The sequence below is a fragment of the Staurois parvus genome, unplaced genomic scaffold (genome assembly GCF_062004578.1).
Source record: "Staurois parvus isolate SC_StPar_1 unplaced genomic scaffold, SC_StPar_1.0 ptg000155l, whole genome shotgun sequence".
In the NCBI taxonomy this organism is placed as follows: Eukaryota; Metazoa; Chordata; class Amphibia; order Anura; family Ranidae; genus Staurois; species Staurois parvus.
Genome location: NW_028317951.1, coordinates 62,679 through 85,373, shown reverse-complemented (window position 1 = coordinate 85,373; position 22,695 = coordinate 62,679). Strand labels below are relative to the sequence as shown.

Here is a 22,695-nt window from a genome sequence, read left to right as displayed (position 1 = left end):
CTTTCCTTTTTACCCTGTCTCTCTGAAAGAGAACATAGCCAGGAATATTAATGGCCCAGTCATGTGAAGAATGAAGCCAAGATTCAGCTATACCAATTAAATCATAGTTCTCTTCATGCACCAAAGCTTCCAACTCACCTATTTTGCTTGACAGACTTCTGACATTGGTGAACAAACACTTTAATTCATTGACACCTTGTGCACACGTATTTTGCATAATTTTTATTTTCATACAAATGCTACCAATTCCAATGGTTGTTTGTAACATGGTTTTAGGATTATCTGTCTTTTAATTATTTTGATTTTCTTTTGACTATCCAAATCACTGGGTTGGCAATGTAATAGTAATTTATATAAACATAATCACAATATGCTTATACACTGAAGGCATGTGATAGTCTTTCAAAAATGTGAGTATTTGATGACACAGAAATATGTAAATATTTTATCTGCCACAGCTCTAACATCTATCTATGCTAAAACACGGTATACCAAGTTATGTCAATAAACATTTATCTTTTAATGTAGGAATGTTCAATAAGGTTTTTCTTAGAATTCCTAGATGGTTGTAGCAGTATGATGTAGCACTTAGGGAAGAAAATACACACAAGCAGTCCAGTAGCAGATGAGAGGATAGCAAATATCTCTACAGCAGTGACATATTTCCCGCTCGTACTTAAATAACCTGGTATAAAGCACACCCAAACCATGACAAAGACCAACAAGCTGAATGTAATAAATTTTGCTTCATTAAAATTGTCAGGCAGATTCCTAGCTAGAAAGGCCAGAGCAAAACATACCAGGGCCAGGAGCCCGATATATCCGATAGCCACAAGAAATGCCAGTTCAGATTCCCAGTTGCATTCTAGAATTATCTTTGTTATTACAGCGTCCCTGTTCTTCTTTATATTCAATGATGTAGATGATAAGAACCCAACACAAACTGCAATTTGAATGGAAGTGGTCAGGCCCACCAGTGCCCTCTGATGAGAGGGCTGGAAGAATTTCATCACACTCTGGTTAGGCTTTGCCATTGTGAAGGCAATAATGACAACTAATGTCTTAACTAATATACATGAGATATTCAGAACAAAGCTGATAGCAAATACCATTTGTCTAAGGACACATAAGGTGGTGGAGGGTTCACCAATAAAAGTAAAGGTACCAATAAAAGACAGTAACAGTGAGACAAGAAGAAGGAAGCTCATTTCTATGTTCTGGGCTCTCACTATTGGAGTATGCTTGTATTTGATGAACACCATTGTAACTACAACGGTTTGAAAGATCCCCAAAGAGGCTGCTGTGGAGAATGTGATTGCTAAAGGTTCTCCAAAAGATAGGTAATCCAATTCTTTAGGAATGCAAGCAGTCTTGTTGTTACTGGACCAGTGGTCTTGGTCACATTTTATACATTCAGTGAAATCTGAAAAAAATAAGATATGGGTGCACACAATACCCATGAATTTTGCAAAATCTGTGTATTTTGGATAAAGCATATGTATATTTTTGTAATACAAGTGCTGTTTAATATGATTAAAACAGAAAAGCTGTATGTGCAGAAAAGTAGGAAACTGTAATATAACAGAATATTGACTTAACTTCTATTAGGCAGAATGTAAGATAGATAGATAGATAGATAGATAGATAGATAGATAGATAGATAGATAGCAAGAGAGCCCAGTCTGGGATGACATGTACTTGCCTTTCAGGTTGGGGTAGTTTGTGTGGTTAATGGCTCTAGAAAAAGTTTGCTGTTGAGAAATGTCAGAATTCTAATGGAATGAGTCTAGTTGAATTCTCCGATCCCCACAATTCTCTAGCCCACTCCAGGTTTTATTTCCCTGGAGAAAGTCATTGGTTGTGAAAATAAAAAGAGAAAGGGTGTGTACATAGAGAGGGAACTTCAATGTGTGTACAGGTAAAGAGGTTATTTGCATAGGTAACAGTTGTAATGGATTAACCTGAAACCTAGAAGATCAATCTCTGTCAACCCGCTCCCTACACTAAACATGTTTGGATGGTTTGTTGTCTTCACCCACTTCAACAGAGTACACTCCACCAGAAAGGAACAACATTAAAGACAATGTAGAAATCAGATTTGTGGATAAACATAAATGAAACTCAGTTTGATGCAACTCATAAGCAGCTTGATGCAATCTGGAAGCTACTTGAAGCAACCTCGCAAGCAATTGAAAGGCAACTTAAAGCAGCTCAAATGTGTATCAAAATATCTCAGAAGCATTTGAAAACATACTACTGTTATTTGACCCCCTTCTTAAACCCATCTATACAAGTCCATAAAGTATATGTAAACCCAATAATTAAAGTCTTTTATAAGCGTGAAGGGAAATATTATTTATGGAATATAGACTGGAAAAGAACTGATAAGTTTTTTAAATTCTCTACTCTCCTCAAAAATGAAAAAAAAAAACGTTTTTGCTAGGGATACGCTTTAAAATTAAATGGTGCCAGGGGTTGCCTTTGCTTCTTAATAAAATCATTATACGATCAGACCTCCTCCTTCTAATCACCGTATAATGTTAGTTTAAGAATTATGGATTTTAGTTCATGTATTGTGAGATTTAATGAACATTTTATATTTTATTACTATATATTATCTGTTTTAACATAAATTGTATCTGGCTTTTATATATTTATTATGTTTTTTTCTACTAAATATAAAATGTTGCATATTTAAAATTGTATTCTCAAAATTTAAAAGACACAAAAAAGACCAAATAGTGGAAACAAGCTTACAACAAAAGACTTGCTTGCAGCATCTAACCAGTGCAATCAGAAAGAGTATAAACAGTACCTGTAGGATGCACATACAGGCAGACGTTAATTCAAATCAATTAAAGAAAACGTCATGAGAAGTGAGAGGAAATAAGGTGAACAGAAGAAGGTATAGGAAAAGTCTCCTAACTAATAAAATCTTATTCAGAGATTAGAACCAAGCTTCCAATTCTCTTCACTCAAACCTGTATCTCAAGGTAGAACACAGAGGGGGCATACATAGCCAGCACCCTTATACTTCAAAATGAATCTATAAAAGAGCAAAAATACAAACATTTTTGAAAAATTAGCTATTAGGTAAGTGTGCTGTGCAAACTTGCAAGAGCTTACTCCCACCCAGCAAACTTTAGTTCGGCTTTATGTAATAGTACATGTTTACAGATGTCATTTAAGTTACTGAAATAAAGCAAATTACCTGTTCCATTAGATATTTCTCCATCTGGACATGGGATACAAGAGAAGCAACAAGCTGACTGACCCTGTAAGATGCTCTTCCTGAATCCAGGCTTGCAGCTGGCACTGCACACTGAAACTGGAGGCTGACGGAGATTTAGTTAGTCATGTAAACTTTTTACACTCAGCACACCAAAATCAATACTTTTAGAGTTTAAACCTCAATTTTATCATGTCAAAACCTTACATTGTTAAGATAGTTTCTAATAAAGTGATAGTAAAGTATTTTTTTTTTCAAATAACAAACACGTCATACGTACCTTCTCTGTGTAATGGTTTTGCACAGAGCAGCCCAGATCTTCCTTTTCTCTGGTTCCCCACCGGTGCTCCTGGCCCCTTTCTCTTGTCGGGTGCTCCCACAGAAAGCAGCTTGCTATGGGGGCACCCAACCAGATGCGCTACCAAGCTGCGGCTCTGCATGTCCATTCACACACGGAGCTGCAGCTCGGTCCTGCCCCCTCCCTCTCCTGATTGGCTCACTTGCTGTGATTGACAACAGTGGGAGCTATTGGCTCCCACTGATGCCTCAGCCAATCAGGAGTGAGAGCCCCCGGAGAACTGAGGCTCTCATGGACATCACTGGATCATAAGGGGCCTCAGGTAATTATTGGGGGGGCTGCTACACACAAAGGGTTTTTCACCTTCATGCATAGAATGCATGAAGGTAGAAAAAACCTTAAGCCTTTAGAACCACTTTAAGTTCAGACTAGTGTGATTTTAATGTCGGTCATGCAATGGGAGATATTTTGTGGATAATGGGTTCCTCCTCACTGTATGGTACCAGCAATTTCAAAAGCACCAGGTGATAATCAGTCCCTATCTAGGACATTTCAGTCTGCCTTACATAAACCCAGAAGAAGTCAGTCGAGAGAAAAGTCATTTAGAGATGAATAGATTATTAATCTGTGTGTGAATGCAACATAAGTATATTGGGGTCACTGGTAACAAAATATTTTAGACAATGGTTTACGGACATCCAGGTGCTATGGAATAGACCAAACTAAATGGTACTGTGCAGGGGTGGACTGACAACTAATGGGGCCCCCCAGGCAATAGGGGATCATGGGGCCCCTGTGTCCTTGCCCAAACTCAAAAAAGCCTATGAAAAAGTTACCAGGGGCATCTCATGGGGCCCCCTACTGACCCCGGGCCCTCAGGCAGTGCCCGAGTTTCCAAATGGTCAGTCCACCCCTGGTACTATGTAGGTTCTATGAAAGACAGGTCATGTCTAGTAAACATGATTGACATTTATGAGGAAAAAGTCTGGATGTTGGAGAAACTGTTGATGTAGTATAGTATGTTGGATTCTGAAATAGAATTTGGCCATTGTTCCTAATAAATAGCTAGAACAAAAGTTGAGTTCTCAAGTACTATAGTAAAATGTATGTATACTGGTAAGAAACAGGTTAGAGGGTGGAAGATAAAGTGTGAGGGTCAACTGGACAAACATTCCAAATGGACTAACATTTGCAGTGGTGTTCCACAAAGGTCAGTATATTGCTTGGCTCTTTTCAGTCTATTATTAATTAAAAGATGAAGTAGACAATAAATTGTCCTGTTTTGCAGATGACACACAAATATGTAGCATTATTAAAACTTATCAGGATAGAAACATATTGCAGATGAACCAGTATGGTCTGATAAGTGGGTATAAGGCATGTGAAAATACAATCTTTAGATTTACCAAGACAAAGCTATAAGAGGACCTAAACTATCCAGTCATTTTGTATCCAGTCAGAAGGGCTCTTATACTACACAGTTGTTGGCAGATCCTAAGACGACTCCATAATCAGATTGTAATGTATGTGGTGATCATAACATTATGCATTTAGGCCATGTTAAGGGGATTCCCCCCTATACTTATACATTCAATAAAACTGGAGGACGCAGACTTGTGGAAGGACTTGAAAGTATTGGTCAACAGTAAGCTAAGCAGAAGCACGTAATGCCTGATGGTTAGTTGTTAGTAATACACATGTGCTAAGAAATAAACTTACAGTATGAAAACCTCCATTTTGACAAGTGTCATGTTAAAGTGGTATTAAACCCAAAACCAAAAATATAATATATTGCAGATAACCAAACATTAGATGTGGTGGCTGTGTTAGTTTTCTTTTTTATAGGCTTTTTCCCCTCTGTTTTAATCTGGTGATCTCGCCAATACACCTCCTGTATTAGAGTGCCTTCACTCTGGATGATGGAGCGCAGGGGGCACAGCAGACAGCAGCATTGTCAATCTGGGGGGAGGGGAGTGTTGGATTTACTAGCAGATTTAGACACTCTAACACATTGAAGCTTAACACCAGCTAAACCTTTATAATCAGTTACAGCAAACAGTTTTGTTCCTTTGGACTTAAAAGTTTTACATAAAAAAAATAACAGCTGATTATTATAAACACCCCTGTCAGTAGTAAATGGTTGGTCTCAACACTCTAACTGCTACATTTGCAGGACAGCTTGTTCTTTTGAAAAACAACAGACTTACTGGATGAATCACCAAGTGAAAATAGAAGAAAGCCTAAAAAATGAAACTATTGCAGCCATCACATCTAAGAACAAGTATACTGCAATATAATAAATGTTTGCTTTTGGGTTTAATACCACTTTATATGTCCTTAATAGCAAATGGCAAAAGAGCAAATAGAATATGTTGTAATTCTGCATCTGTTAGAAGGTTTCCATTCTTATTTAGTAAATAGTATAAATTTAATTTTTTATTTAAACTATTTTTAAACCATAATTAGCTAGGCTAGAGATGAATATCATTTGTATTATCTAGCACTAACCTGTGGCTTGCCTCCATTCCATAAGGTGATTTCATGTTCATCCATCAGTAGTTGGTGCCTGCCGCTATAGCTCCCCACCTTCTTATACTGGAGAAGGCCATTGTCTCCCATCTGCCAGTTTAACACGTCATAATTTGGCACTGGATCCCCATTCTGGTCAAAGTAATGCAGATTTCCACTGTGGTCTGTGAAATTCACTCTGTTTAATGCTCTTACTAACTGTAATTTGGAATCAAATTATGAGATCAATACTGCTGAAAATGGAATGCAAACTTTAAAATTGTTCACAATGCTAATCAATATATAAAATTATGCATGTGCTATGTATTTAAATATGAAATACAGTTCGTACAGTATGCAGACCAAATGAATGAAGAAAATTATATGGGTGGTTTTACTTATTGTCATATTTATACATCTCTTATCACAGTATTTTATTTCAATTGTAAAGGCACTTGCAAAGTAACAAAATTACTACAATGCATGGTCATGGTCTTTGCAGCTAAAGATCCATGGTCCTGAAGATGACTTTATAGCCTGGGATGTCTTAGTCTACTACAATATGAAGACCCTTAGCTACAAAGAAAAGTAAACCATTTCAGATACCATAAAAGACTAATTTATGAACACCAGGTACATACCACTATGGGGGAGATTTACTAAAACTGGTGCACTCAGAATCTGGGGCAACTCTGCATGGTAGCCAATCACGTTCTACCTCTGGAGGCACTCGGCAAGGGGGGAGGGGCCAGGAGCACTGGCAGGGGACCCCGGAAGAGGAGGATCAGGGCTGCTCTGTGTAAATCCATTGTACAGAGTAGATAAGTATAACATGTTTGGTATTTTAATAAAAAAAAAAACAAAAAAAAACAAAGCTTTACAAAGACTTTAAGCTTTGGAAATAAAACCTGGAAGCTGATTGATTTTTATGCAGAGTTGCACCAGATTGTGCACTCTCCAGTTTTAGTAAATAACCCCCAATGTCATACAAAGGTGTGCAGTATCCTACGCCAACCAGCCAGAAACTAGCATTCGTTAAACAGACTAAGAGTTGTTATATTGTTAACTATGGCACATTAACTGTTGGTACCATGTTCCAAAACTCCAGGAATTATATTTTGCACACTTACATTGTGCCTGTTTGCCTCAATATAATTATCCATATCTAATATCTGGATATAAATACAAGGCATTCTCTGCTTGAATGAGGTGAAAATTGTGAATTCACCTTCCCTCCTCTCAAAGGGATATTAAAGGCAATATAAACAAAACAACAAATGTTATACGTACCTATTCTGTGCAGTAGTTTTGCACAAAGCAGCCCTGATTCTCCTCTGTTAGGGTCCCCCGCTGGCGCTTCTGACCCCTCCCTCCTGCTAAGTGCCCCCACAGCAAGCAGCCCCCCCCCCCGCTCTCTCCTCATTGGCTGTGATTGTCTCAGCCAATGAGGAGGGAGAGTCCCTGGAGAGCAGAGGCTCTTGTGCACATTGCTGGATCACGATGTGGCTCACGTAAGTATTAGAGGGGCTGCTGCACACAGAAGGTTTTTTACTTTCATGCATAAAATGCATGAAGGTAAAAATCTTGGAGCCTTTACAATCACTTTGAACTTGTTAAATCAGAAAATGCTTTGTATTCATTTAAAAAAAATACAAGGCATTCCATGAATGGTGTAGACACCAAGAAAGCAACCCCTGTGGTTAGTGTGCAGAGGGGAAACCGCTCGCATAGTACCCATAAGATCATTGCTCTCACTGTATGTAGTGCTGAATACAGAGAATTACAATATCCCCAGCAGCCCTCCATGTATCAGATACAGATATGTACACTGAGCCAAGCTGGACCAATGTAAGCATGCAAAAATTATAATTCCTGGAGTTCAGTTTTGAAGCTAAAGTGTATGTAAACCCTCACATTGTAAAATAACCAAAAAAGTAATGAAAGGCAAAACATTTGTGCATAGATATAACAAAATTATAAAAAATGTTTCTCCTTTTTTTGTAAGTGATATAGAACAAGTCTGATGATTACAGGGAAGCAAACTGAGTTCCCAGCACAGCTAGAGAACTGACCAAAGTGTGTTCTCCTGCTTAGTGTGGTCAGATTTGAATAGGAAAGCAGAGGGACTACCAGGATCACCAGCGATTTCACACAAAGGAAGCAATACAAAAGGGATACTTTTTCATACAAGTGCATGGTACATCAGGCACATATCAAGAATATGAAATGCTGGGTTTACATATTCTTTAAAATTTAATTTTGGCTTATAGCCCTGCTTACTTGTCACTTTAATGAATGTTCACTTTGCAAAGTAAATCTTAATGAAAAATGTAAAGCTATGCTCAATTTAAATACCCAATCATGTGCGAGAAAAAAAAAAATCATGTGTTTTTTTTCACCTTGCTCTTGTTGAACTCCAGGCTCCCATTAAGGAGTACTAGTTTCATATCCCTAACAGCATGAATACAACTGTATAATTTCTACAATTATTGTCTTACTTTTGAGAATGTAATATTTTTACTCCTTGTGATGTAATTTCCTTCTTGTTAAAAATCTGCATTTCCCAGACACTAAAGAGAGGGTCTGTGCTAGTGCCACACATCACATTTGATGTGTTTTGCAGAGGGCACTACGTTTTCCATGTATCCGTGGGAATGCACAGATGTGGTGGGCATGTATAGGCAGAGCTCAGGTCTTTCTTTGCTGACTGCTAAATGCTGACATAGGCAGCCACACACCTCAGTTAATGTATGTGGGCTTGTTGTGACTAGGTGCTGTGCATTCATACCCAACCACAGAAGTAGACATGATATAAGTACATCACTGTTCTCCTTCTGTAAAGTACACAGAGGTAATATATGTGTGTGTATTACATGATAAAAGCACCTGTTGGTACTTAACCCAAGCTGGATTTGATCTTGGAAGCTGACATTACCTGCCAGGGCTGTATGTCACGTACTCCATTGCATGGTTCGTTTCTACAATAAATCAAGCTCTGGAGGGCATTAGCAATGGCGTATACAGCATGGTAAACATTACAAGTGATTCTTAATTGTGACACATCTGTATATGTGTTATTCACAGATGACAAGTCCTCATTGCCAGTACAGATATTTGTAATGTTTTGGGATCGAGAAATATCAGGCCAGGAACATCCAAATGTGTTCTCCCAGAACAACTTTATTATAGGATCTTCTGGTTCCCTTAGTGGATTCACTTGAAAAAGAAACTCTTTCAGACCTGGGATAGTTCCTGTGGGTATTGCAAGTCCAAGAGTACCGCTAAAAAAATTGCTTTGATCTTTTGCTAACACAAAAGCAGATGTGCTCCAGCCTTCACTGGCTAGCCATGTTCTGCCACTAATGTTCTGTTTGGCTACTTCCCAAATTAATGGTATCAAGTTAGTGTCTCCAGAGACCACAATTATAACTTTAGCTGAGGAACGTTTTATTGTGGATGCAAGCTGTTCATATTTTGTTTTAGAGTAGGCCAAAGGAATTGTCTCTGAAAATGCGATACAGACACCAAGCCGTACAATCTGTTCAGTGAAAAGCTGCACTCCCAGATGTCCATAGTCATTGTCTTCAGCTAAGGTGCCCACCCACATCCAACCAAAGTGCTCTACCATAGCAGCCAAAGCTGTGGTTTGAAAGGTATCACTTGGTATGGTCCGGAAGAACGAAGGAAATTCATGTTTATTGCTTAAGATGTTGATAGAGGAATAATAACTCACCTTAGAAAGAAACAACTCAGGTAATTACAAGCAGAATAAATGAAGTAACGTGATGTAAAATTCTGTGTAGCTAAGTAGGGTATGGGTCATATAACAATTAGATTTACTGTTGATAAAACTTACTTTTCAGCAATTAACATACAGAACTGAAATATATAAAGGTAATTATACTAAAATATATAATAATATAAAATAATGTCATTATGGCCTGTGGCTAAAAATCACCAAACACTGGAACAGATTCATTAAAACTGAAGAAAAGCAAAGGAGCTTAAAATTGGAGTTGCCCATGGTAGGCAATCATGTTCAAGTGATACCAAAAAAATAATACATTAAGTATGTTTTTTCGTCTAAAAAGTACCTTCTATTGTTCTCGGTCTATTCCAAATCCCTACATTTTTTTTTTTTTTGCTGCTGTGATCCCATGCATGTTGAAACATAGCCACCCTCTCTTGCTCACTCCTGAATTGGACTATGGAATTTGTGGCTTGCACAGAGCAGTGCGCATGACCACAACCAATGAACACTGCTCAGGTGAAAAAGAAAATTAGGGGACCATTAAGTAGTGGATGTGTATGGATTATTTTTGGAGAATAAGGATATTGTTTAGTGTCACTTTTAGCTTTTAATCCGTAGAAAAACTAAACCCAGACTAGTTGCTGTGGACCACCGCTTCAAGTTTGTGCTCATTTTCTTTTCTCCAGCCTTAATGAAGCATCATTCTAGTGGGATTTTGGTCTGTATGATGAGTGTGAAATTTGTGTTTTTTAGTACACCAGTCAACATAAAATCCTCTAAGGCTAGCGTAATGGTATGTGTAAACTTGGGGTAGTGCCAGATAGTACCAATATGTAGTGCCTTTTGAAATTATTTATCAAAACATAACTTCATTCTGACAGCAAACCAGCCTAGCCATCTGTTAAGGGTTAACTTTTCTTGGTTGAAAATTCAAAGGACCCTCCAGTGAAGACATGCAAATAATGGGTGAAGGGAACTTTTCCCAGAGACAATAGACTGTTTGACTATCCACAGGTGGTCTAAGACCTACAATTCTAAGGTTTAAATTGGCGACTATGAGACTAACTAAAAGATACATATATCAACAAATACTGTTTGTATATTGAGGTTGGGGAAAATGCATATACAAAAGTTAATCAGACAGTCAAATAAGACGTTAGACCTCTAAACATTGAGTCATCACACCTAACCAAAAGACAATGATGAGACGGAAACCTAACTGGCTAAAGGTTTACCCAAAACCTTGGAGAGTGTGATGAACAAACAAACTTCTGGAACTGTCACAATATACTATTATCCACTAAGGTTACAAGTATAACTGGTTGTTTACTCTAACTCCTACACAATGGACAGGTAAACAGAGGATCTTTCCTACTCATGGGAATTTTTGTTCTAAAACAAAAAGGTTAAACTTAGGACATATAAGGATAAGAACTGGATATATCTACCCACAGAGATATTATCAAAAAGCATATTATCAATGGGATGTTATAAAGAGTATGTTTCACACACAAAAATATATTCAGCAAAGTTGAGGATGGTATACCACTAAATTGAGTATGAAATGATGAAAAGAAAGATATATTGTGAATTAGCATCAGTTGTATGTTGTATCAGAAAACAAATGCTTTCACACAAGTTTGTATCTCAGGGAAATGAATAACTGAATATACATATATCTTCTATAGTCCTATCCAGAACATTATAGGTATAATCAAATATATATCTGGATAAGACGTATATTTTAATACCTGAAATCACCTTGGGTTCTCCCGAGGTGTGAGTCATCATAAATACTCAAATTGTTCTATGGTACATGACTGCCATCTGGCGGACAGGTGAGAGATAGCTTAGGTACATACACTTCTCGACCGGCCAATCAAAAGCCTGTTGGGAGGGTCTCTTAGAACAATAGTTTAGATGGTATAAAAAGCCATGCACCTCATTTAGAAAAAAAAAAAGCTGGAGAAAACTCATTAAAAAAAAAAGAACCTGACTGAAAACTGACTGAAGAGGCTGAACTCCATCCCTGCTGAATAACCCCTCTTTCATCCTTTCAAACTTTTTAAACTTTCTACTAAACTTCTAAACCTCTGAATCTCTACTATACTACATATCTATCACTTGTCCCTGTGGCCATCATTCTGAAGGCGTTCCATTGCCAGCTGGATCCACTGGGAAGGTGTCATAGTCCAAATTCTGGGTGTGGTGAGACTGTCCATTTAATTTTGTATTGCATATTTCCTCTGTTGTTTAGAGTGATAAGAATTACCTTAGAGTGATAACAACTGCATTGGGTGTTCACATATATATATATAGGGAGATCCTGTATTACTGTAAGATATTGTTGGTGTCATATTGAAAATTTTTCATATTTCATAAATTATTGATTTTTATTAGTTAAGAGTATAATTTATCAGGGAATATCTTCTCCCATTCCTATGGCCACGTGATGTGAGAAAATAACCTCTGAGATACTCTAAATTATTAGTTATCAGTAAATTTAAAGTTTAATAATCATTATCATCTAGAAAAATTGTTATATTATTTTTCATTATTTAGAAATATTGTATCATGTATGATATTGGTATAGTATATCTTTGATCGTGTGTACCAGTATTCATTCATCACCAGTCTTTTGCGTTTTGTGTTAATATATATATAATTTTGTACATAAATACATTTTTATATTTATCTATTATAAGGCAAATTTTGTGTGTATGGTACGAAATCATACTGGCTAAAAGGATTCAAGGTATAATAATAAGTGGTGATCAAATTATCAAGGTGTCCAAATTATTGGTTCATTAAATATTTGCCTTATTTTAACGGCTGGAGGCACTGTAATATTTCATCTAAGGGAAAGGGACACCGCCCTTTATAAGTAGAATAAATCCTTACATAAACCACCACAAATAGTATAGGAATGGTAATGGGATGGAATGTGAAATAATAAACTGTTTTGTTTTATCAGGTTTTATAAAGGAAAAAATAATAGCGTATGTTAAAAATATTAAAATAAAATCACATTATTTCCTATTGTTACATTCAGCTATTTTAAAATTGAGGCTTATACATTATTTTTACCCATAGAACTTGTTAAATATTCTTTACCCACATACAGTATACTGTATAGTTGCTGAATAAAAAAAAATAATAAAGACATACAAAAAGACAGTAAACTCGTAAACACTTGCTTGAAAATTTCGACAAGTACATGAAGGGGTCCATGTATAAAAATGTTCTATGCAGATGTTTGAGCATTCAGAGAGGCACAGAAAATTATTACTGTATTGTTTGTAATATGATTATCTCCTATGATAGTCAGCTCCATCTAGAGGCCCTGATGTCGAATTTTTCTGAAAAAAAATTCACAAGATCAAAACTTACTGCATTCTGGTCACTAGATGAGGCAGATGATTATAGGAGATAGTCATAATACAAAAAATACAGTAATAATTTGTTGTACCTGTGTGAATGAAAAACACATCCACACTGCAACTTTTTTATACTTAGACCCCTTAGTGCTACATGTTTGCTGCCTGAAAAGAAATCTAGGGTACAGCAGTTTTGCACATATTTCCTTTCCTTATTTTTTTTTATACATTTTATTGTGTATCTGAAAACATTGTATTCTTATTTCCAGATGGAGCTCTAAACGCCTCCTTATATGGTCTCAAGTTGTTTACTTATTTTATAGATGTTTTTTCAGGTTTACTGTTATAAAGAAGCCTGGTATATACAGAGCTCAATTGCTCAGTATGAAATTTGCACACACAAATGAATCAATGGGGCAGATTTACTAAAATCGGAGAGTGCAAAATCTGGTGCAGCTGTACATGGTGGCCAACCAGCTTCTAACTTCAGATTGTTCATATAACCTTTGACAAAAAAAATAAAAACCCAGAAGCTGGTTTATATGCGGAGCTGCACCAGATTTTGCACTCTCCAGTTTTAGCAAATCCCCCCAAATGTGACTTATAGTGATTCCTTACCCTCCTTCCATACAAAAGCTGTTATCACCAACACCACATACAACATGTCCATAGAAAATATAGAGCAGACTTTAACAAATAACGTTTTGAAACAGACACAAAAACATGTCGGCTTAACTCAAACGCATGCATTTTATGTGACCTGCCGATACAGCTTCTGTGTGAACCTATTCCTTTTAACAGAGCTCTGATCAGGGTGTTTGCAGTGGTCTATCATGGCTCTAAGACATCCTCAGTATCTTGTTATGTGATTGTGATTAATTTGGGAGGATAATAATGTCTCATTTCCCATGGATTCTGTAGGAAAGACTTCACTGAGGGGAATAAAGGTTATTGGCGCTGTCATTGTTCACATTTATGATGTAAAATATATGTTTTTGGCATCATAAAAAATTGGTTATCATGAGTTATATTACTCCAGCACACACACTAATAAAACACCTGTGGATAATGATATGTGCCCAAAATTCTTGCCATTGCTATTGATATCACAGAGGCTGATTCACCAATAACGGCAGCTAAGATCGATTTCTTTTGACATTGGTAGTTTGGAATATCTCTTGCTTCTTTAGATGGCCCAGAAATCAGCTCAAACATCTCTTTCACTGTTTCAGCCATGTTGTCACAAGTGTCATAGATTGCATAGCCGAGCGTCGTATTAGGGAGGAGGTGTGGATTATTATTAATTTCTTGGACTGTAAAGATCAATGCTCGAAGCCAGCGGAAGCTCCTAAAATCAAAACTGATAGAAGGCTTTTTTGATTATGACAATGGTGGATAACAAGGCATATATTAAAGATATAATTAGTACTGTTGCTATCACTGATAAATGTGATGGCATACCGCCACCTCTCTTTCTGGTGTGCAAAGTAATGTAAATAATGAAGAAAGGTGGTAAAATAAAAATACATACAGTTGTGTAGCAAAGCATATATGACAGAAACAAGACACAAAAAGTCACACAAGCGTACAATGTAGAAGAACAGACGGTAGAAACAAGAGAGAATTAATTGGATAGGTCATACAAAAAGTTATAGTGCATGGTTTTCTACAGTGTTTCTCAACCTTTTTACCTTCGAGGAACCCCTGGCAAAAAGTTTGAGACAACGTTCATATCTAAAGTTCACGGAACATTGGTGTGATCAGCGAGCTGTGATATAACAGCAATTATTTTAAGAAATAGCGTTAAATAATAGAAAAAATATTAAAACTTACCTTTTTTATGCTGTTTTTTTTTCTTCACAGATGCTCAATTCTGGGTTTAAAATGAGATAAGCAGTGTACAGGGGGCAGCAGACAGAGCTCAGGAGGTCAGGAGAACACAATACAGGTGGGACAGCAGAGCACATTGTGGGGTACACCATGACACATTACATGGGGGCGCAGCAGGGCACATTATGGAGCACACAGCAGAATGTGGGGCACATCACAGGGCACAAAGCAGAACATGGGGCACATCATGGGGCACATCATGGGGCTAACAGCAGAACATGGAGCACATCATAGGGCACACAGCAGGAAATAAGGCACACAGCAGAACATGGGGCACCTCATAGGGCATGCACACAACATCAGAACATGGGGCACATCACAGGGTACATAGCAGAACATGGGGTACATCATGGGGCTCACAGCAGAACATGGGGCACAGAGCAGGGCATAGGGTGCACAGCAGGGCATAGGGCACACAGCAGAACATGGGGTATACAGCAGGGCATAGGGTGCACAGCAGGGCATAGGGTGCACAGCAGGGCATAGGGCACACAGCAGAACATGGGGCACACAGCAGAGCTTAGGGTGCACAGCAGGGCATAGGGCACACAGCAGAACATGGGGAACACAGCAGGGAATAGGGTACACAGCAGGGCATAGGGCACACAGCAGAACATGGGGCACCTCACGGGTCACACAGCAGAACATGGGGCACATCACAGGACACACAGCCGAACATGGCACATCATGGGGCACATCATGAGGCACACAGCAGAATATGGGGCACATCATGGGGGAACACAGCAGAACATGAGACACATCAAAGGGCTCACAGCAGGGCATGGGGCACACTGCATAACATGTGACACACATTAGGGTATATCTCAAGGCACAAAGCAGAGCATGGGGAACGCAGCAGGGTACAGGGCACACAGAAGGGTACAGGGCACACAGCAGGGTACACTGTTGTAAGCAGTTCCCTTCAAATGCAGAGCCGCGTGGGAAACGGCTGTAATAAGTCCTCTCTGATAGCGTGATCCACCCTGATGACCCCTCCTTTTCTCCCGTCCACCCCAGGTAATGTCATATACAAGCACCTGGGGGGATGGGAGGAAAGGGGGGGCCTGTGGGAAGGATCGTGTTATGACAGAGGTCTTATTATAGCCGCATTCCGTGCTACTCTGAATGTGTTTGTTGAGACTTGATCTACCCATCAGAAGTCTGTGATTGATGGGTAGATCGACATGGAACCCCTGGGGACTTCTCGTGGAACGCTAGGGTTCTGCAGAACCCCGGTTGAGAAACACTGGTTTACCATAGGAGCAGGGACTGTTTACTTTGCAAAGTGAATTGTTTCTAAGCTTAGTAAATAAAGTGAAGTTGTGTTCATTTAAATCATCCAAACATGCAAGAAAAAAATGTGTTGTTTTAATTTCCCTAGTACGTGACTGAGTATTCTTAGTTACTAATCTAAGCATATATTCTCTACTAGGGATGTGCACAACAAAAAATTGTTTGTTTCGGAGTAAAATAGGATATGTTTGGAGTCATTACTAACCATGTGAGCTTTGCATGCCAGTCATTGAATCTGCACAGTGGGAGTGGTGGTCACAAGCACTTCATGAAGAACAATATTATGTAGATCATATATGGACACTATTGGTGATCTGTAGCATGCACTGATATGGAGGACTTTCTTTGGGACTGCTCTTCATTTTATTCTATATATATTTTTTCTGTGTCATTGTTGTTAACTGAGATTATTTACAATTTATTACAAATTTATCTCATTTGAATCACTACAGGTATGGGAATGGGCAGTGCTACTTAATGTATGTGTATTTTGGTTACAGTTTTAGTCACTAGTTTAATATCTAAAATTTTGATGTCCATGTGAATGTAGACTTGAAGAAGTGAATTCCAGCAAAAAGAAGCATTTGAGAAGTCTTGAAGCAAGAGTGTGTGATGTGGAGGAAAGAGAAAGATTATGAGCAAAGTGGCAGTTGCACTTTGGGGCATACTTAGAACTTAGTGAAGATAAATGTACGAAAGAACCAAGCTCGAGAGAACTTTGAAGCTTAGTGTGTTTTTGTTATTTAAAATTACAGTCAGTGAAACATTGAGAGTGAGGAATGGAACTTGAAGAATGGAAGAGATAAATCAGGCAGTACAACTCAGAGTAGACTAAAGTAGTCCAAGTTGATTCATTGGTAGACCATAGAGTATGAACTTACAAAAACATAATATAATAAAGTCAACTATGGCCTAGCATTTGAATTGTATCATACATGGGGAAAGACATACTGTTTATGGTGAATATTTTAAGCTGGAGATAGCAAAAGGCTGCTGTTTGACATCATTGAGAAAGCAAAACTAAGCTAATGCCAAGCAACAAGCATTGAAGCAATCAATCAATAAGGTGTAAATTTCAGGTTCACCTGGGTAATAAATACCTATCGAGGGGTACTTGGAATAACATGACCCACACCAAAAATTGGCTTTACATATGGTAAGAAATTTGAGAGAGACTGAGTGAAAGCATGTGAAGGGTAGATTGAAAGAAATATAATAAAATTAATCAAGATTTGTAAACTGTCTTCCAGTTTGGAGGATTTGGCCTCAGAAATGTTTATCCTGGAAATGTAAGCAATAGCCAACTAAGTTATAAAATCTTTTATACTGCATTGCATCAAAGTATCAATAATACTTGTAAAACTAAAACAATTTTAGTAACTCGATACATGTATCCTTTCTGACTCTGCTGCTTTCCTTAGTGTACATCTGTGGCCTTGTCATCCCTAACCTTTTGAAGGTGGTCTTTGTGGCAAGCATCAGGGGTACATGTTTTGAACTTGAATATACTGTACATGTAGCAAGTGAGTATATCATGATTTCTTATTGTATTGCAGTTTTCCCATACTGCCTCTTGGTATGCTGTGAGCTTGCAAAGATGAGCAGACTGTAGACTGTATGACCAGTGAGGACATGCATGAACTTGTTTTATCTTATTAAAAAAAATTACAGATGGGCAAGGAACATCTTAAAGTCAGCCAACTTCCTAATACACTTGTTAGCATGGAACAACTACCTAACGACTAGGGAGAAAGAATACTGTGGTCTAACAGTTCCTGACCCTCCAGCAGGGGTTCCTTCCTCAGATCTCACAAGAACCCTAAAAGGTAATTAAAAAAAAACTATAGGGATAGCTATTGTATATTTCCATTTTCTTTTTTGGATGGTCTACTCTTTAGAAAATATATTTCCCATAGAAATACAGTATTTAACCTACAAAACTAAAAAGGGCACAACACAATGCCAGTAACTTCTAATCAGTGCACGTGTTGAAACTCATGCCATTGATGCTGATAATAAACTTCAGCAAAGATAGTTCTAACATAAAAAGAATCTAATAATATGTAAGTCTGCCAGAAAATTTAGCAAATGTGTATTGTTTTTCTTTTGAGGGCTAAATAAGGTTATACACTCACCAGCCACTTTATTAGGTTCACCTTGGTAGTACCAGGTTGGATCCTCTTTTGCCTTCAAAACTGCCTTAATTCTTCATGGCATAGATTCAACAAGGTGTTGGAAACATTCCTCAAAGACCACCACCACCTACAGCCTGAACCACTGATACAAGGCAAAATGGATCCATGCTTTCATGTTGTTAACGCAAAATTCTGACCCTACCATCTGAATGTTGCAATAACCAGTCCGCCCATTCTCCTCTAAGATCAAGAAGGCATTTTCATCCACACAACTGCTGCTCACTGGATATTTTCTCTTTTTTGGACCACTTTTTGCAAACCCTAGAGATGATTGTGCGTGAAAATTCCAGTAGATCAGCAGTTTTTGAAATACTCAGAACAGCCCATTTGGCACCAACAACCACGCCATGTTCAAAGTCACTTAAATCACCTTTATTCCCCATTCTGATGCTCGGTTTGAACTTCAGCAAGTCGTCTTCAGCATATCTAGATGCCTAAATGCATTGAGTTGCTGCCATGTGATTGGCTGATTAGCAATTTACATTACCAAGCAAATGAACAGGTGTACCTAATAAAGTGGCCAGTGAGTGTATATTTCTATGTGCTATGAGATAAACTAAAACACTGAAATTGGAAAACGTGTTTGATTTGCCTAAAGACCTTGTGCAAATTAGGTACATTCTGCATGAGTTCAGATAAGCCTAATGCCAGGACCCATCAGTTTGACAGCTAAGATCCTGATCTATGTAACACAGCTACGCTTTTGGCACTGATCACTGCAACAGTATGCTATAGTAATCAGTACTATCTGCAAGCTAAAAAGTCTGTTGCACTGTGTTTAGCTGCAGCAAACATGAAAAAGTATTTTTAAAAGTTTTCCAATTGCATCCCTGCTTATCCCTTCCTTAACCCTTGCTAACTGGAAATAATTCCCTTTACTCAAGTCTACACCTAAGGGCTCGTTCGCACTTGACTTATTGCTAACTTTTGCCAAACGCCCCTATAGCGTTTGACAGGAGGTAGACAGGCGTTTGGGAAGCGTTTTTAATGCTCCACAAACACCCTATGTATGGTTTTGAGGCGTTTGATAGGCATTTGCCAAGCGATAAAAACCGCACCACAAACGCCTATAATGAAGTTAAATGGTATTAATGCTCTGCAAACGCCTCGAAACCTCCTTGCAAACGCCTGCCAGGCGTTTGAGGAGCGGCACCATAGACTTGAATGGGAGGCTTCAATTCCTCCTGACTCGACATGAGGTATCAGTTTTGCCGCGATGCGACCCTAAAGCAGAATTTTCATAGGCATTTAGGAAGCGTTAAAAATGCCTGCTGACAAAACTTGTGTGAACGTAGCCTTACAATTCTTTTTTGCTATTTAGTAACATTTCTTGAGGCTAGATTCTCACAGCTATTCACACTATACACTGCTAGCTATTCATGTGTTATGGCAATGCATGTTATGTGCATTGTAGCCCTGCAGTACCATTCATATTGAATGGCACCCCAACACACCTGTGTTGCACTGTACCACAACACATGGAAAAGTACTATCAAGTACTGCATTACAAAAAATAGTGCATGCACCCATTTGGTGCATTCTGGTGTGTTAGCAAGCCCATTCAAATGAACGGACTGCCATATCGCAATGCATTTTAGAACATATTAATGCATGTTCATGTGTATGTGCACCACAAAGACATTTTGTTTGTTTACCAGAAATGTAATAAAATTCTTGCAGTAAAAATTATGTAATAAAATATTTACTTTGAATCTACTAAAAACACAAGTTGCTTTAAAACTTTTCAAAATAGAAACATACATATTCTTCTATTTTTTGCCTTTTTTTGTCTTTAAACTAATTAGAAAATAACATAATTCACGAAGGAAATTTCCACCATAAGAAAGCCATGTCTGTCACCAAAAAAAAATTGTACCATTTTGCTGTGGTAAGTAGTGAAAAAGTTTTTGCGGAATCAATACGTCAATAGCTAAAATGCAAAAAAGGCCTCTGGTTTATGGAACATAAACAGATGTGAAGTCTATTAGTACTCACCTGTCATCACATACTTGGGTGGATGGATTATCCGTAAACATGGCATTTGTAAAGCTCTTAGTTCGCTTGATGGGGAACACCCCTCCAATGAGCATATCTCCTCTTTTGAATATTCCTGGGATGACACTCATATCTAGTCTACAAGAGGGAAAAATTATTTCACAGATGCATACCTGAAAAAGCAGAAAATGAAGCAAAGAGCACAACATCTTGATGCAGTTTAGAAGACACCTTCTTAGCTCTTATTTATACCCTCCAGATCGCTTTTCTCTTCAAGTTTAATTGTCCAAAAACTTTGCTGTCAGGTCCTGTGGGATGTTCCAATATGGATGCAGACAATGACATGACTTTAGCCTGTCACTCCTGATTATGTGTGAAATGTGACTATAAACATGTCACCAGAGGGATTAACTTGATACCTTAAACAGAATCTAAGACAATTTTGTACATGTTGAAAGAAACAGCATAAAGTATAAGTATATATAGGGAACATAAACATGTAAAACAAATTTGATTTCATGATGATGAAGCTATCTTCCATAAACTGTGATGCTTATTGCAAGACACTCAATAGGACCAAATATTTGCAACAAAGAGCACAGAAGGCAAGTGGGGGCATTTTTAAGATGAACTACACAAGTGCATTCCCAATTGTAATTCATTGGGTAGCAAGCATAAAAGAACAAAATTTAAATTTATGTAGCTAAATTCTAGTGTAAAAAAAACAAATAAATGAGAAAAAAACAGACCTTTAAAAAGTGCACCGTAGAAAGGACACCCTCGGCATTCTAGATTTATAAGGAATGCAACAAGAAATGTAAGGGAGCAATCAAGGCAGTTAAAAAGGAATATGAGAAATGTATTGCTACAGCAAGTAAAAGAAAATCCCATTTTTCCCAATATATCAATAGTAAAAAGGGTTGTGAAAGAACAGATAGGCTCCATAATGGATGAAGCTGGTTACAAATGACAGGGAAAGGCAGATCTACAGTGGATATAAAAAGTCTACACACCCCCATTAAAATGTCAGGTTTCTCTGATGTAAAAAAAATGAGACAAAGATAAATAATTTCAGAACTTTTTCCACCTTTAATGTGACCTATAAACTGTACAACTCAATTGAAAAACAAACTGAAATCTTTTAGGGGGGGGGGGTAAACATAAAAAAAATAAAATAATGTGGTTGCATAAGTGTGCACACGCTCTTATAACTGGGGATGTAGCTGTGTTCAGAATTAAGCAATCGCATTCAAATCATGTTAAATAGGAGTCAGTACACACTTGCATCATTTAAAGGGCTTCTGATTAACCCCAAATAAAGTTCAGCTGTTCTAGTAGGACTTTCCTGATATTTTCTTAGTCACATTCTACATGGTCCGCAGAGCCATGGTCCGCAGAGAGCTTTCAAAGCAGCAGAGGGATCTCAATGTTAAAAGGTATCAGTAAGGAGAAGGGTACAAAATAATTTCCAAGGCAGTAGATATACCATGGAACACAGTGAAGACAGTCATCATCAAGAGGAGAAAATATGACACAACAGTGACATTTATTTATTACTTATTTCAGGTACCTATATAGCGCCATTCATTTACGCAGCACTTTTACATATATTGTACATTCACATCAGTCCCTAACCCTCAAGGGGTGTACAATCTAAGGTCCTTAACTCACATTCATACATACACATACTAGGGCCAATTTAGACAGGATCCATTTAACCTACCAGCATGTCTTTGGAGTGTTGGAGGAAACCGGAGTACCCAGAGGAAACCCACGCAGGCACTGAGAGAACATGCAAACTCCAGGCAGGAGGTGCCGTGGCTGGGATTTGAACCAATGATCCTAGTACTGCTAGGCAGAAGTGCTAACCATTTAGCCACTGTGCTGCCATTACTGTTCATTACCAAGAACTGGACGCCCCTCCAAAATTGATAAAAAGACAAGAAGAAAACTGGTCTAGGAGGCTGCCAGGAGGCCTATAGCAACATTAAAGGAGCTGTAGGAATATCTGGCAAGTACTGGCTGTGTGGTACATGGAACAACAATCTCCCGTATTCTTCATATATCTGGGCAATGGGGTAGAGTGGCAAGACAGAAGCCTTTTCTTATGAAGAAAAACATCCAAGCCTGGCTAAATTTTGCAAAAACACATCTGAGGT

The 22,695-nt window shown here is 38.0% G+C and overlaps 1 protein-coding gene across 1 annotated transcript in view; it reads right to left on the bottom strand.

The window, feature by feature from the left end:
* Positions 1-337: 337 nt before the first annotated feature.
* Positions 338-22,695, bottom strand: part of LOC149463228 (extracellular calcium-sensing receptor-like) — a 39,161-nt gene continuing 16,803 nt past the window's right edge. The window contains exons 3-8 of the mRNA XM_089675664.1: positions 20,537-20,674; positions 14,223-14,523; positions 8,971-9,768; positions 6,036-6,254; positions 3,212-3,335; positions 338-1,423 (exon numbers count right to left, since the gene is read on the bottom strand). Of these exons, the coding sequence (XP_089531790.1) occupies positions 513-1,423; positions 3,212-3,335; positions 6,036-6,254; positions 8,971-9,768; positions 14,223-14,523; positions 20,537-20,674 (2,491 nt within the window). The 3' untranslated portion in view covers positions 338-512. The remainder of the gene's footprint in view (positions 1,424-3,211; positions 3,336-6,035; positions 6,255-8,970; positions 9,769-14,222; positions 14,524-20,536; positions 20,675-22,695) is intronic.